At 38.8% G+C, this 16,376-nt stretch overlaps 2 protein-coding genes across 9 annotated transcripts in view; one reads left to right on the forward strand and one right to left on the reverse strand.

Moving 5' to 3' along the window:
• PRIMPOL (primase and DNA directed polymerase) overlaps positions 1-6,624 on the forward strand; it is a 44,309-nt gene extending 37,685 nt beyond the window's left edge. For 5 of the 6 annotated variants that reach the window (XM_003271478.4, XM_030816374.1, XM_030816375.1 and 2 more), the window contains 3 exons: positions 3,133-3,215; positions 3,300-3,346; positions 6,198-6,618. In XM_003271478.4, coding sequence (XP_003271526.1) covers positions 3,133-3,215; positions 3,300-3,346; positions 6,198-6,455 — 388 coding nt within the window. In that variant the 3' untranslated portion in view covers positions 6,456-6,618. Of the gene's footprint in view, positions 1-3,132; positions 3,216-3,299; positions 3,347-6,197 lie in introns of all 6 variants that reach the window. The other variant, XM_012508176.2, reaches the window with a different exon arrangement.
• CENPU (centromere protein U) overlaps positions 5,755-16,376 on the reverse strand; it is a 40,488-nt gene continuing 29,866 nt past the window's right edge. The window contains exons 9-13 of one of the 3 annotated variants that reach the window (XM_004088572.3): positions 13,984-14,062; positions 13,710-13,757; positions 12,450-12,511; positions 9,311-9,467; positions 5,755-7,074 (exon numbers count right to left, since the gene is read on the reverse strand). In XM_004088572.3, coding sequence (XP_004088620.1) covers positions 6,961-7,074; positions 9,311-9,467; positions 12,450-12,511; positions 13,710-13,757; positions 13,984-14,062 — 460 coding nt within the window. In that variant the 3' untranslated portion in view covers positions 5,755-6,960. Of the gene's footprint in view, positions 7,075-8,781; positions 9,468-12,449; positions 12,512-13,709; positions 13,758-13,983; positions 14,063-16,376 lie in introns of those variants that run through there. The other 2 variants (XR_001116129.1, XM_030816377.1) reach the window with 2 other exon arrangements.

Consider the following 16,376-nt stretch of genomic DNA (forward strand, 5'->3'; position numbering starts at 1 on the left):
GGTCCAGAAGTTCCCAGATTTTCTTGGCTCATGGTTCCCCTGGTGTCTTTGTTTGTTCACATTTTCTCTGAGGCCGAAAGAAATACCCGAGCTGTGGTAATGAATTTCAAACAACTTGATAAGTGTTTATGTCTGAACAGTTTAGTAGCAGTTTGAATAATAGTATCCATAAACTAAAAAAAAAAAAAAACAAAAACTTATTTCATTCTTAAATACTATTACTTATTAATGGGATGTATAGTCTCCATTTTTTCATTTTTTTGAGACAGGGTCTCGCCCTGTCGCCCAGGCTTGAGGGCAGTGGCATGGCCCAGGCTTGAGGGCACAGTGCAGCAGCTCACTGCAGCCTCGATCTCCTGGGCTTAAGCGATCTTCCTGCTTCAGCCTCTCGAGTAGTTTAGACTACATGTGTGCCACCATGGCTGGTTAATTTTTAAATTTTTTGTAGATAGGGTCTCCCTCTGTTGCCCAGGTTGGCCTCGAACTCCAGCCCTCAAGCTATCCTCCCACCTCAGCCTCCCAAAATGCTGGGATTACAGGTGTGAACCACCTCACCAGGCCTATGTATGCACTCTTAAACCCTGGAATCAGATTAGACACCACCCTGCCCAACTCATACCTTGTTCTCCATTGATGTTAATGGTGCTTTTTTTTTTTTTTTTTGAGATGGAGTCTTGCTCTGTCACCCAGGCTGGAGTGCAGTGGTGCGATCTCGGCTCACTGCAACCTCCGCCTCCTGGGTTCAAGCAATTCTCCTGCCTCAGCCCCCTGAGTAGCTGGGATTACAGGTGCCCCCAACCATGCCTGGCTAATTTTTTTTGTATTTTTATTAGAGATGGGGTTTCACCATGTTGGCCAGGCTGGTCTCGAACTCCTGACCTTGTGATCCACCCACCTTGGCCTCCCAAAGTGCTGGGATTACAGGCATGTGCCACCGCGCCTGGCTTGATGTTAATGGTGCTTTTTATTACAACCACACCCCAAAGCCCAGCTCTACAAAGATAGAGCATAAATGAAAGGAATGAAGTGCAATGTCACATTGAACATGTGAACTGCAAGCAAGGAGTTTTCTGATTGCTCAAGAAATGTCAAGTATCACTGTGTTTTCTGGAAATATTTCAATATCCTACAGTGCCTGGGGCACTTTAGTGTACAGTTTGGGAGCCACAGCCTTAGCCCATTAATTGGGAATTCTGTTACTAGAATGTTTAAGGAAAGATTAGACTTAAGTCACCTGCCTTTTTTTGCTCCTGGGTGCAGGTCCCTTACCACCTCCCCACCCCACACCTCACCGACTGCCACGGGGAATGTTAACCATCTTGCTTCCTTTTCTGTAAAATGTGGGAAAATTTTAAACTATTTAATCAAATCTTTAAGAATTTTAGTGATTATAGGATTGCTTCGGTTTTCTGTTGCTTTTTAAGTTTGCTTAGTTTATTTTTATATAGTACTTTATTTTACAAAAATTTTCAAAGTTACTGACAAAAGTTGTTCACAATGTTTTCTTAAAAACATATGATGCATTTAATTTCTAATAACATTTGTGTCTTTGCCTTATTTTTAAATCAATTTTACCCTGATTTCATTTTCTTCAAATATAGGCCTCGTTGATTCTTTTTACTTTTGGCTCTTTATGACTTCCTGCCATTTATTTATTTATTTATTTATTTATTTATTTATTTAGAGACAGAGTCTCACACTGTCACCCGGGCTGGAACACAGTGGCACCAGCTTGGCTCACTGCAACCTCTGCCTCCCAGGTTCAAGCGATTCTCCTGCCTCAGCCTCCTGAGTAGCTGGGATTACAGGTGCCCCCCACCACGTGGGCCCAGCTAATTTTTTGTATTCTCAGTAGAGATGGAGTTTCACTATGTTGGCCAGGCTGGTCTCGTATGCCTGACCTCGTGATCCACCTGCCTTGGCGTCCCATAGTGCTGGGATTAAAGGTGTGAACCACCGCACCTGGCCACCTGCCTTTTATTTTATTAGGGTTTATTCAGTTCGTTGTTTTCCACATTAGTTACTTAATCCATGTATCTTTAGCTATTCTTCTTTCATAACACAAGATTTTAAGACTATAAATTACCTTCTAAAGGTCACTTTAGCTGCATTTCACATATTTTAATATGTACACTTCCAGTCCACTCAGGTCTAAGCATTTTCTAATTTCCACGATTTTTCCTTGAACCATTGGTTGTTTCAAGTTGTTCTTAATTTCCAATTACGGATTTCTATTAGTTATCTTTTATTTCTAAAATTTGCTTTGTGCTCAGATAATGTGTTCTGTTTGAAGCGATGATTTTAAATTTGATAAAATTCACTTTATAGCTAGCATGGAATTGGTTTTATAAAGAGCTGCTTCATATTTACCTATTAGATCAAACTTCTTAATTGCTTTTTGTCATTCATTTTTTTCTGTATCCTTATTGGACCTTTTTTGTGGTTATTTGATCTATAAATTACTGAGAATATGGTTTTTTTGTTGTTGTTTTTTTTGTTTTTTTTTTGAGACGGAGTCTTGCTCTGTCGCCCAGGCTGGAGTGCAGTGGCGCGATCTCGGCTCACTGCAAGCTCCGCCTCCCGGGTTCACGCCATTCTCCTGCCTCAGCCTCTCCGAGTAGCTGGGACTACAGGCGCCCGCCACCATGCCCGGCTAATTTTTTTTGTATTTTTAGTAGAGACGGGGTTTCACCGTGGTCTCCATCTCCTGAGCTCGTGATCCGCCCGCCTCGGCCTCCCAAAGTGCTGGGATTACAAGTGTGAGCCACCGCGCCCAACCGAGAATATGTTTTTTAAAAACCTTGATTTATGGTAGATGTGTTTATCATTGTGGTCCTGTCCATTTTTGCTCACATATTTTGCAGCTGTGTTATTTGGTGAGTACAGGTTGAGGATTGTTATATCTTCCTGGGGGAACTTTCGTCAGTATCTACTCTTTGCCCTGCAGTTCATTTTGTGTGATTTTTGGCAATCACCGTTTTGGTTGGTATATATCTATCTTTATCCTTTTACTTTTTAATTTTTCTCCATCTTCAAGTCTTAGGCATAGTTCTTGGAACAGCATGCAGCTGGATTTTGTTTTCTACCCAGTCTTGGTATTAATACTACTTTTTTTTTTTTTTAAACATAAAGGATTCTGGTTGATCTGAAAAATGAAGTTTGGTATCAAAAATGTCATGACCCTGTATGTAAAGCAGAAAACTTCAAATCTGACTGTAAGTTACTAATTTTTACATTTACCACAAAGTAAAAATTAGATAGCTATAATATGTAATAGTTTTGCTATCTTTCTGATTCAGGTTTCCCATTACCTGCTGAAGTATGTCTCCTGTTTCTTTTCAAAGAGGTAAGTACAGATTTTGGTGTCTTTCTCCTTACCAGGGAGTTCTTGGTACAGTAGTATACCTGAGCCATGAGTAGTGTCCAAATAGTTTTGAAACCCATTTGGTACCTTGTTTTCACTTATGACTGTATTATAGGAATATATTGTAGTGATTTTCCCATTTCAGCACATATCTGATAATACAAACCTTTTTTTTTTTTTACTGCTGCTTCAGAAGGTGTACAGTTTAATCAGTCCCAGACATTTAAGAAGTTTCCCATATTTTGCTTTTCAAAGTAACAAAATTCCCATCTTTGTGTTTCTTTGAATATCGGTATCTGTAGGATGAATTTCTAGAAGTAGAATTGTGTCAAAGGGCATATTCAGTTTTAATTTTGGTAGGTTAATTACCAGGTTGTCAAACCAACATTTTTCTCTTAAATATTTTTTATTTACCCAAATAATTGACATGCATTATAGAATGAATTGAAAATACATAAAATTAGGTCGGGCACAGTGGCTCAGGCCTGTAATCCCAGCACTTCGAGAGGCCGAGGCAGGCAGATCACTTGAGGTCATGAGTTTGAGACCAGCCTGGCCAACGTGGAGAAACCCCATCTCTACTAAAAATAGAAAAATTAGCCAGGTGTAGTGGCCTATGCCTATAATCCCAGCTACTCAGGAGGCTGAGGCAGGAGAATCCCTTGAACCTGGGAGGTGGAGGTTGCAGTGAGCTGATATCATGCCACTACACTCCAGCCTGGGAGATAGAGTGAGACTCTGCCTCAAAAAAAAAAAAAAAGAAAAAAAAAAAAAGAAAATACATAAAATTAGGAAATACATAAGAAGCAAGAGGAAAGAATCTTCTTTACTCATTTGACCAGAAATAAATGATACAAATGTTTTGGCACGTACCTTCGAGAATTTATATATGCTCATTTTTTTTTTGAAGTGATAGCACACATACTATTTCAGTTTTTTTCTACTTAAAATATCACAAATATTTTTAGTACCTATTATCAAATTGCTCTTCATAAAAAGTATAGGATATTAGACCTCCACAAATAATTTATGAGAGCACCTATTACCTCACACTTTGCCAGCAGTGCTTGTTTACCTTGAATCACTACCAATCTGGTAGGCAAAATGCAGTACCTCAGTTGTTTTAATTTGCCTTTCTTTAATGAACTTTTTTCAGATTCACTATTAATATTTCTATAATGAAGTCCCTTTACCTGTCCTCCATCCATTTTTCTATAACTTTTTTGTAGTAACTTAAGTACTCTTTTTGACATATTTTACTTTTAAATTTTAGTTCTTGTTTTAGTGTTTTTGGTCACATCTGTCAGCTTTTTCCTTTATAGTGTTATGGTTAGAATAAAAGAAGTTACCTGCTACAAGCAGAACAAGTGATTGGGTTTATATTCTAGAAAACCGAATCTGGTATCTACTCAGTCTTAACACGTCTCTCGAAAAAACTCCATACATTTGAAATGGTGGAAATTCCATTCTTGGTCTGCAAGAGCTGGACATAAAATAACTGACAGCCAGATTCGCTGGCAAAATACCAGGTTAAAATGTGTTTTGAAATAACCAAGAACAAAGTAAATTTTAAAAAATAAACTTTGTCTCCCAGAGGAAGAGGACTACATCACCCTTGTTGGTCTGGATTGTGATTTCGCTATTTGTGGTTGCAGTGGATATTTAAGCTACTTTTTCCGCTTATCTATCTAGTAACACCTCAAAAATGCCAAGTTGAAAGTACCATTGGTCAGTATTACCACTACTTGGACATAGCTTTTTAAAGTAAGATACATAATGAACACCCATGTAGCTGTCACTTAGTTTTCAGTTAACATTTTGCCTCTCCTGCTTCATCTTTTGTTTATAAAAGATATTTTAAATTACCAGTTGGTGTTATTTATACCTGCTTTTCTATTGCACTGATCATCTTATTTCATTGGTCACCTGATTTTAAATTTATTATAAAGGTCTAACCTACAGAAATGTACAATAAGGAACTCTGCTGTCTGTCCTTCATTGAGATTTGCCATTTGTTAGCATTTGGCAACATTCGTTTTCTCCCTCTACTGTATACATATGCATTCTTATTTTTGAGACTCTGAAACTGCAGACATCAAAACCCTTTATCTAATATTTAAGCACGTAGCTGAAAGAATAAGACATTCTGTAGCTTTTTTAATGAGAGGGGGGTATCATGTTGCCCGGGCTGGTCTCAAACTCCTGGCCTCAAGCAGTCCTCCTGTCTCAGCCTCCTAAGTAGCTGGGATTACAGGCATGTGCCACTGCACTGAATAAGGACATTCTTTACATAAATAATGTATTGGGTGGATCAACTAAATGTTTATACTGAAGACATTCTATGGTAAAATAATTGATACTATACTATTACGTAATATACAATCCAGTCATATTTTGGCAACTGTTTTTAATCTTTTTGCAATCCATGTTTACGATTTGCCAAATACTTTAAAATTTAAAGCATAGGTACTAAGTCCATTGACAAGATAGCAAATTTATCTTCTGATTTGTCTTCAGCTGGACTGTCCACTTGTTAAAAAAATTAAATCCACCCTTGCTCTTCCTCCATCGGGGAATATTGAAAAGTATGTGCACAGAATTGTAGGTAATTTCAAATTTGGAGTTTCAAGTGTGTCTGAGCTTCAGTGCAGCAATGTTTGAATCAGTGCACTCATTCCCACGGTGAGATATCAGAGACAGCATTCCTCCAGCATATTCACTTTAGTATCTGTCACTTAATACCTTACTTCAATATAGAGTATATGGTTAAATCACATATCCTGAGTAAATATTTTCCTATCCCACTTTCTCTCCCTTCACCACTGAAATAAAGGAAGAAGAGTTTACAAGAGATGAAGCAGATGAAACTAGGAGCAATGAAACCCAGAATCCTCATAAACCCTCACCTAGCAGGCTGTCAACAGGTGCATCTGCTGATGCTGTCTGGGATAATGGCATTGATGATGCTTATTTTTTAGAAGCTACTGAAGATGCTGAATTAGCTGAAGCTGCAGAGAACAGTCTTCTCAGTTATAACAGTGAAGTGGATGAAATTCCTGATGAACTAATTATAGAAGTATTACAAGAATAATTCACTATGGGCACTTTTGTCACCAGGCTATAATTTGCCTGATGTCTGTGAGATTTGATAAATGTATCATTCAACCTGTTTATATAAACTAAGTTTTATCACTTTGCTTTCCAGTTTTTGTTTTTTCTGTAAACCAATTTCATTAAAAATTAGCTTTGGTGTACTTAAATTCAGTAGAAATCACCTTATTAATTAATCAAAATTATGTTCACATCAACTTAATTTTACAAGTTTATTACAGTTCATATCTGGGACTGATTAAGGTGTCAACATTCTAAAATTACTCAAGATATTAACCAGAAAAGATGATTATGGCCTTTAAAACTATTGGACAAACTGATGCTATTTAACATTGTTCACAGCCATTTAATTTGAATAACAAATTTTAGATTCTAAGTAGGCCATAACTTCTTTGCAAAACAATTTATTTATAAACGTACAGTTTTCAGAAGGTAACAGCATGAGACTAGTCTTCCTATGGGCACATTTTAGTAGACTGCTCTTCTCATCCCTGGTCAAGGAGCTTCTCCAACTGATGGTTGATATTTCGCAGATGGCTTTCGGCTCCCAGAAGTGTTCTTGCTTTAAATAACAGAGCTGGAAGGCTGGATGAATCATACTGTTGAAAGAAAATAATGTATATAATTAGCAATATCAAAAACTCGTAACCTTGTCCTTACATAGCCCAATCTTATGACCAGTGCAAATTCTAATTGAGCTTTCCATTAACTACTACTACTCTCATTTTTAACTAGGATCATTAAGACAATTGGTTTTAATCCATTTCCCTTAGAACATAATTGATCACAAAGTTGCTAGGGAGCTGCTCTGCAAAGCTTGACCTGATCTTCTTATCCCAGAAGACCAGCTGATTCAAAGAACTGTATCATCTCTATTACTGAAGACAGGAAATCATGTCTGGGACACGTCAAGGCTTGGTTTGGGCAAGTCTGCTCGTGCTGTGTAGAATGTGCTTGATATCATGTCTATTTTAAAACACAGAAAACTGTAAGATAGGTTTTACTTTAACTGAAAGAACTAATGGAATGAGAACACCAGATCCATAAAAGTTCTTAAGAAAAAAAAAAAACCCAAATCTATCATCTCAAGAAATTATTTATTGGGAGAATCAATTAAATGTCTCAATGGTTGCCAATCCAAATGTTCTTAATGATTCAAGTTAAAATTAGAATACAAACCCAACATAAAACACAATATCCAACTCATGATTTTGAAATAATTAAAGTCAAACTTCCAGCTGCAAATTGTATCTAAGGGTGCATGATTAAATTCCTCTTACAGAATTTTATCATACTTTGATAGTCTCTGTTTAATATCGTCTTTAAGATGACAGCAGAAAAGCTGTCATGCTGTGACTACCACACACATGATAATGGAATTTTATACAAATATTTGACAAACTAATGTGTTCAAGCTCCCATGGGCACCTGCTCTAGGGAGGGATAAAGGGGAAGAAGTCACATTTGTCACTAAACGTTTAGAGTAAGACATATGCCCAAATATCTATACTCAATAAGGCAAAAGGGACAGTTACTACAACAGGAGTGCACGAAGGCACTGAGGTCACACCAAGAACAGGATGCTCATCCAGTGGTGTGTTCCAGACAAGGCAGAGACACTAAACCTCGCTTTTAACCAAAGTATTATGTTCAAGCTGAATCAATGCCACAGATAACTTCCCCAAATTTAGTAACCAAACTCCAAATCATAAGCTTTGGACTAGTTAGGTAATTAAAAAAAATACCTTTAAAAGCATTCTATTTCCAGATCTCTAATATATAAACAAACCTTAGGCTCAGGAAAATTAACTTAGATCAGTGTCAAAACCTTAACATTGAATTTAGAAGTGAATACAAATCTGATCATAAAATATGTATACATTACATATAATTATATGTACATATTTTATATAAAATTATATTAGGGCATACAAATACAAATTTCTTTCCTAGAACTTAAACATTTCTATTAATCTGAGGCAGATGGCAAGTCTGCAGTAAAAATCCAGAAGCAACTACAAAATGTATTAAAACAATAAATTTGTTTTCCCATTATATTCCTTTTTAATGTTTAACTTTTTTTTTTTTTTTGAGACAAGGTCTAGCTCTGTCACCCAGGCTGGAGTGCAGTAGTGCGATCACAGCTCAGTGCAGCCTGGACCTCCAAGGCTCAAGCGATCTTCACACCTCAGCCTCCTGAGTAGCTGGGACTACAGGCATGCACCACCACACCTGGCTAGTTTTTGTATTTTTAGTAGAGATGGGGTTTCACCATATCGCCCAAGGCTGGTCTTGAACTCCCGGGCTCAAGGGATCTACTTGCCTCAGCCTCCCGAAGTGCTATGATTATAGGTGAGAGCTATCACACCTGGCCTATTTCTTAACTTCTGAAATCCTACCTACCACTTATATGGGAAAATAGCTTGTTTTTCATATGCAAAAGATGCTGTGAACATGGGCTAAACAGAAGAGGCTGGTCTTTCAAACATGGCTGAATGGTCTTATATGAATGAAAGCTGTAACACAGCAGAGTGTAATTTTTCAATTGAGATTTATACACAGAATAAAAACTTCCCTTGATGAAATTCAGCTGTCTGAGTGAAAATACCTTACACAAATCAGCAATTCTGGACATTACTCCTCCAGCCTTCATTAAGTAGCTAAGAAAAGTGCTGATATAATGAAGTTTCACTGGCTTATAGTGATACTATTTTAGGTGGACTCTGTAATTCTGTATCTGCATTTGTCTTTCCCCAAAGCTTCTGATACTCTAGCATGAAAAGGCCCTCCCGCAATCATCTTCTGAAGCATGGTAAAAAGTAAAATTGGAGTTACCGTTTCCTTTATGTTTGGTTCTTTTGCTTGAACATCTGAATAATCTTGATAAAGCTGTTTTAAATTAGATAAGAAATATGCCACATTCCTAAGGGAAGACTTTCTCTCTTTAAGTTCATCATATTTTGTTTGTAGTTGTTTCAGCTGTGGCTCTAACCTAAAACAAAAATAAGTGACATATAATAAAATGTACCAGCCTATCGTGGTGAAACTGAGGTTGTAAGTACGCTGAGCGAGTGTGAAGAACCGGGGCTGGCCAACTAGATGACTTGCTTTGGCTCTGAAACTATGAATATGTAAAAGATTCTGGGTTTCAGTTTAAATGCAGGAAAAAAATCTCTGAAATACAATGCATGATTAATAATTAGCAGTGACATCCACAGAAGAATATTCCTTATAAATGTTGAAATTCATCAAGCCATTCGAGTCTTGGAAACTACTGGATCAAATGTATGCTTGGCTAACACTCAGAGGCCCGTGCCAGAGGACCCAGGCACTACAGTCTAACAGAAACCACGGACAAAAAGCCCTCCCAGTGCTCCTTCCTCTTATCCAATCTTGTCCACTTTCCAAAGTCTAATAAAACCAGTGGAAGACTGTCAGTGCCTGGATGAAAATGTGTGACTTGGGGCAAACTGTTTCATCTCTCAGTGGCTTTCTTCATCTATAAAATAAAAAGGAATAACTTGGGTTTTATGGACCAACAAAAAAATGAGGGGCAAAGGTGGCAAATTTTGTATTTTGCCAAATATATAAAACACGATTCTCTAATATAATTTCATAAAAACATCTTTTTTGTTTGTTTTTTTGAGACAGTCTTGCTCTGTCACCCAGGCTGGGAGTGCAGTGGCGTGATCTCAGCTCACTGCAACCTCCACCTCCCGGGTTCAATTCTCCTGCCTCAGCCTCTCGAGTAGCTGGGATTACAGTCGCCCACCACCACGTCCGGCTAAGTTTTGTATTTTTAGTAGAGATGGGGTTCCACCATGTTGGCCAGGCTGGTCTCGAACTCCTGACCTCAGTGATCCACTCGCCCCAGCCTCCCAAAGCACTGGGATTACAGGAGTGAGCCACGAAGTCTTCTTTAACGATTCTTTACACTGAACAAATGCAGCGCTGGGGAAAACTCACTACTGAACTGGCAGCCATGGTCAGGAGTGCTGGATTTGGAGTCAGTCAGCTGACAGTGAATCCTGGCTCCCTGACTTCCTAGGGCTGCACCCGTGGGCAAGTTACCTCCCTGTGCCTTAGGTTTTCATATGGCAAGTTAAAATAATGATATACCATAGTTTTTCTTATTATGCCTTTTCAAAATACACTTCTCAATTTCTAAATTTATATCTGGAAAAGAAACAAAAGTCAGTCTTTAAAATACGTCTCAGGCTGGGCGCGGTGGCTCACACCTGTAATCCCAGCACTTTGGGAGGCCGAGGTGGGTGAATCATGAGGTCAGGAGATCAAGAGCATCCTGACTAACATGGTGAAATCCCATCTCTACTAAAAATACAAAAAAAAAATTAGCCGGGCGCGGTGGCGGGCGCCTGTAGTCCCAGCTATTCAGGAGGCTGAGGCAGGAGAATAGTGCAAACCCAGGAGGCGGAGCTTGCAGTGAGCCAAGATAGCACCACTGCACTCCAGCCTGGGCGACAGAGCGAGACTCTGTCTCAAAAATAAATAAAATAAATAAACATGTCTCAGTAGTCTCACACTGAAGATACGTGTAACCAGGTACGGCCTGACTGTAGCTATAAGCACTTATAGGACTGTGATGATGAGGAGTTAGCATAGAAAGCATTTAGGAAAGTGTCCTGCCACATAGGAGGCTTGTAAATGTTAGCTTATTATATTTACCTTTAGTTTTCTTATTTTGGCCTGGGTCAGTGAAAACCTTACCATAGGCCAGCACCTGTCCAGAGACTCAATTTAGAAACCAACAGATTATACAACTGCTTTCTCCCGCTTAAACTCCTGTGGCAGTCTCTCTCTTTTTTTTTTTTTTTTTGAAACACAGTTTCACTCTGTCACCCAGGCTGGAGTGCACTGGCACGATCTCGGCTCCCTGCAACCTCTGCCTCCCAGGTTCAAGTGATTCTCGTGCCTCAACCTCCCGAGTAGCTTGGATTACAGGCATGCGCCACTACACCTGGCTAATTTTTGTATTTTTGAGATGGGGTTTCACTATGTCGGCCAAGCTGATCTTGAACTCCTGACCTCAAGTGATCTGCCCACCTCGGCCTCCCAAAGTGCTGGGATTACAGGCGTGAGCCACCGTACCCAGCCTAGCAGACTCTTTTTTAAAACTTAGTTTTGACTGAGTTTTTAAAAGTTTCAACTTTTAATTACACACATTCTTTTCTGATAATATCACTGTCTTTCTCAAGCTATTTTTAAGCTCAGGAGCAGACAGCACATCTAGCACTGTTTTACTACCAAGCCTCTAGCTCTCACGACAGCCCTGGCCTCAAAACACACTTGGGGGCTGACAGCTGATGTGCACTCCAGTCTTCCTAACCAGAAATTGGGGGCAGCCCTGGCCTGCAGGGCCTGGTAAGTTCACCTGGCCCACACTTGGGAGTGGATTCACATGCATGCCACTCCAAGGCATACCCTCCGACAATAACAACATTAACAACAATTGTCAACACTTATACAGCACTTATTGTGTGCGCCTGTCCCTGTGAAGCACTTTCTATATATGTACTCACTGATTTCTGCAACACTCGATGAAGTATAGGTATGATGATTATTATGCCTATATACAAAAGAGGGAACTGAGACACTGGGACATTAAATAACTTGGTCAAGGTTGCGCAGCCAGTAAGTGGCAGAGCTTGGGTTCAACCCAAGCAGTTCAAGTAGTTTAATGCGTAGATTCTAGAATTCAACCCAGGCAGCTGAATTCTAGAATCTAGGCATTATATCTCTTAAGGCCAGAACTGTGGAGATAGATCAGTGTGGAATTCTCGTTTGCCAAAAGGTGGGGCAACTAAGCAGCATACCCTGCCTTCACTGAGTATCGGAGCTTGAAGATAACCTGGGGCTTTAATACATTACAGCAGCAAGTGTCACTCCCCTAAATGACACACCATAATTACATCCTTTTAGGTAAGTGCTCAAACAGGATTTGACAGTATCTTACCGAAGCAGTTCATCCTGGACTTCAATCATACGCTGCCTTTTCTTTTCGATATCTGAAATCATCTAAGTAACACAATCATTTGTGTTAAAATTAATTTGTAACTGTTTGAGCCCTGCCACATACGCCACCAGGTAATGAACTGCAGTGGAAAACAAGACAGACCCAATTCTTACCATCACAGACTTTGGTCTAATGGGGAAGACAGACATTACATAGAAAGAGTATGTAGTTACAACTTGTGATATGTAGGAAAAGAAGAGAGAACTGTGGAAAAGAAAAGCAGGGGTATCTACTTCAGAAAGACCGGAGGAAGGAAAGCAGGGGCCAGGTCTTTACTGGACCCTGTGACCTGTAAAGTGAGGAGATTTTATCTAGGCACACTAGGAAACTGTCAAAGCAGGGGAGTGTTGTGATCCACTCTGTATTTTAAAAGAAATATTTCATATTTTATTATCTCAGCCATTCAGTCACTTTTAGTGACTACCTAATACTCCATTGTTAGACATTCATAATGTTCCCACTCGGTAATAAGCAATGCAAAAATGACCAGTAAGAGATTAAAACTGAAAGAAAAACAAAAACATCCCAGAGCTGGCAATCACTGGAAGGAAAACATATGTATTTCAAGTCCACTTCTATTTTAAATGTAGAGGTGGACTTCCACTCCTGGATTCACCTCTGACGCTCAGAGGTCATTTGGTCCAACCATTTCCAGGTAAGCAAAGGAGACTCTCGTGTTGGATGGCTTGTCACCCACTGCAGACCCAGTGGTATACAGCTTATAGGTGGTATAGCAATGAAGCAGCAGAGCCAGGACTAGACATGAGGTCTTCTGACCCTTAACCCAGTATCCTTCCCAGGCTGTCCTACCTGGGACAGTTCTTTATTCTAAAAGGTTGTGCTTTTCGACATCCCCCAAAGCAATAAATATGTATTAATATTTATCCATATAAGTGGTCATTTTGGACTTGGTAGTCTTTTTAAAGCTAACTTTGTGACATTAATAAAAGGCTTAAATTTGTCTTTAATTATAAAAACAATTATTTTGACACTCGTGCAGCCTTAGAAAACAAGTGACTAGGATCCCCAGTCCTTACCTTGCATTAATAAAACCAACCATATCAACCACAAGATCAACCTGACAAGATTATGAAATCTACTCACACTCTAAAGGCTGTAAACCCAGAGTCAAGTCTTCGCGTAACTCTACATGTTAGTATTGTGTCTGACTCTATGACTCTAATCACATAAATAATTTACCTTAGCATTCTTCCTTTTCAGATTTTTCAACATCTGGCTTTCTTCAAGCTACACAAAACAAAAAATACATATGTACATTATTTTCCAAAAGTAAATGTTACTTAGTTTCACATGTATCACATTTAGTTTAAAAACAGTTATGTGGAATATGAATAGTTCTAATGAGTTTATTACCATACTGCCAGCAAATGCAAGCTTTTCTAAGACAACAATATGCTGCTACAGGATTAGTGAAAAAAATCTTAGACCAACAAATGTATGTCAGTGAGCTTACCATTTTGATGAGTTGCTCTTTAACATTAGAACAAAATGTGTCGATGGCTGCCTTACAAACTTTAGATTCTACTCTTTGTCTGTAGAGGAATTAAAAAAAGTCTGAGTACCATGATGGATTTTGAAAGGTGTTTCATTTGCTTAGCATACAAACAAACATACACATACAATTTGGCATATACCTTTTTTATTTTAAAAATATCTTTAATCTCTTATTTTTAATAATTTCAATTTTTTAGATTAAGGGGTTTGTTATATGGGCATACTGCACGACACTGAAGTTTGGGGTACAACTGACCCCATCACTCAGGTAGCGAGCATAGTACCCAACATGTTGTTTTTCAGTCCTTGAATCCCTCTGTCTCTCTTCCCTCTAGGAGTCCCCAGTGTCTATTGTTGCCATCTTTATGTCCATGTGTACCCAATGTTTAGCTCCCACTTATAAGCAAGAACACGCGGTATTTGGCTTTCTGTTCCTGCAATAATTCACTTGGGATAACGACCTCCAGCCGCATCCATTTTGCTGCAAAGGACATGATTTTGTTCTTTTTTATAGCTGTGTAGTATTCCATGGTCTGTATGTACCATATTTTCTTTATCCAACCCACAGTTGATGGGCACTTAGGTTGATTCCGTCTTTACTATCATGGATAATCCTGTAATGAACATATGAGAGCACCATTTTAAATAACTAAGATGGCAATGTTCAGCCTGAAAAAAATACTGGAAACATGTATCAGCAAAAGAAAAAGAACAAAGATATTTTTCCCTAAGCCCTCTGGTACAGGGTCATCTTAATTCCCTGATACTGACCAACCTCAAAGGTGATACTGAGTAAGGTAGAAATGCTTATGGATAATCCCAGTCTTTTCCTACCACCTGATAGACCCAGCAGACTTCATTCCCTCCCTCTTTGCATGTTAGCAAAAGAAGGAGCAAGTGTGTAACACATTTGGACTAGCCAAAAAGTAGCCATAAATCAGGTGTTAGTTCTTCAGAAACTATAAAGCTGACTCAAAGAAACTGTCTCAGGCCTCTGTCACTGGGGAGAAGAGATCTGGTGGCCAGGCTCTGATTCTCCTGGCTTGGCTCACTCACCCATTATGATGGCTATTATTTACAAAAACAGAAAACAACAAGTGTTGGTGAGAAAGTACAGAAATAGGAACCCTTGTGTTGCTGGTGGAAATGTAAAATGATATAGTCACTGTGGAAAACAGTATTGGCAGTTCCAAAAAAATAAATAAATTAAACACAGAATTACCACACGATCTAGCAATTCCTCTTCTAGGTATATACACAAAAGAATTGAAAGCATGGACTTGAATATCAATTGTACACCAATGTTTGTAGCAGCATTATTCACAATAGCCAAAAGGTGGGAACAACTCAAGTGTCCATTGATAGATGAATGGATAGAGGAAATGTGTCAAAATCATGACCACATAGCAATGTCTCAGTCAACGATGGATGGCACATACAATGGTAGACCCATAAGACAATAATGGAGCTAAAAATTTCTTATCACCTAGTGACACTGTTGCCATCATAATGTCATAGCACAATGCATTATTCACATACTTGTGGCCATGCTGGTGTAAACAAACCTATAGTGTTGCCTAGTTGTGTAAAAGTATAGCACATATAGTTAGGTATACTACATAATACTAGGTAATAAATTACAAAGTGCCCCAAATAGGTGTAACATATTTCATCTTTTTTTTTTTTTTGAGATAAGGTCTCACTCTGTCACCCAAGCTGGACTGAGTAGTGTGATCATGGCTTACTGCAGCCTCAAACTCCTTGACTCCAGTGATCCTCCTGCCTCAGCCTCCCGTGTAGCTGGGACTACAGGCATATGCCACCACACCGAATTTTTAACTTTTTTGCAGAAAACGTGTCTTATTATGTTGCCCAGGCTCATTTTTTATCTTTTATACTATATTTTTACTGTACCTTTTCTATGTTTAGATACACAACTTACCATCATGCTACAATTACCTACAGTATTCAATACAGTAACATGCTGTCCAAGTGCGTATCCTGGGAGGAACAGGCAACACATCATATAGCCACAGCATGTACTAGGCTACACCATCTAAGTTGGTGTAAGTACACTCTGTTAACACAATGACAAAACTGCCTAAGGATGCAGTTCTCAGAACACATCCCCATTGTTAAGTGACATGAATGTGTATACACATGACTGAACATGATTCCACCTTAAAAAGTAAATTCTGACACATGCTATGACATGGATGAGCCTTGAGGACATTATGCTGAGTGAAATAAGACAGTCACAAAAGGACAAATATTGTGTGATTCCACTCATATGTGGTACCCAGAGCAGTTACATTTATAGAGACAAAGTAGAATGGTGATTGCTGGGAGAGG

Source organism: Nomascus leucogenys, chromosome 7b, assembly GCF_006542625.1.
Source record: "Nomascus leucogenys isolate Asia chromosome 7b, Asia_NLE_v1, whole genome shotgun sequence".
Lineage (NCBI taxonomy): Eukaryota > Metazoa > Chordata > Mammalia > Primates > Hylobatidae > Nomascus > Nomascus leucogenys.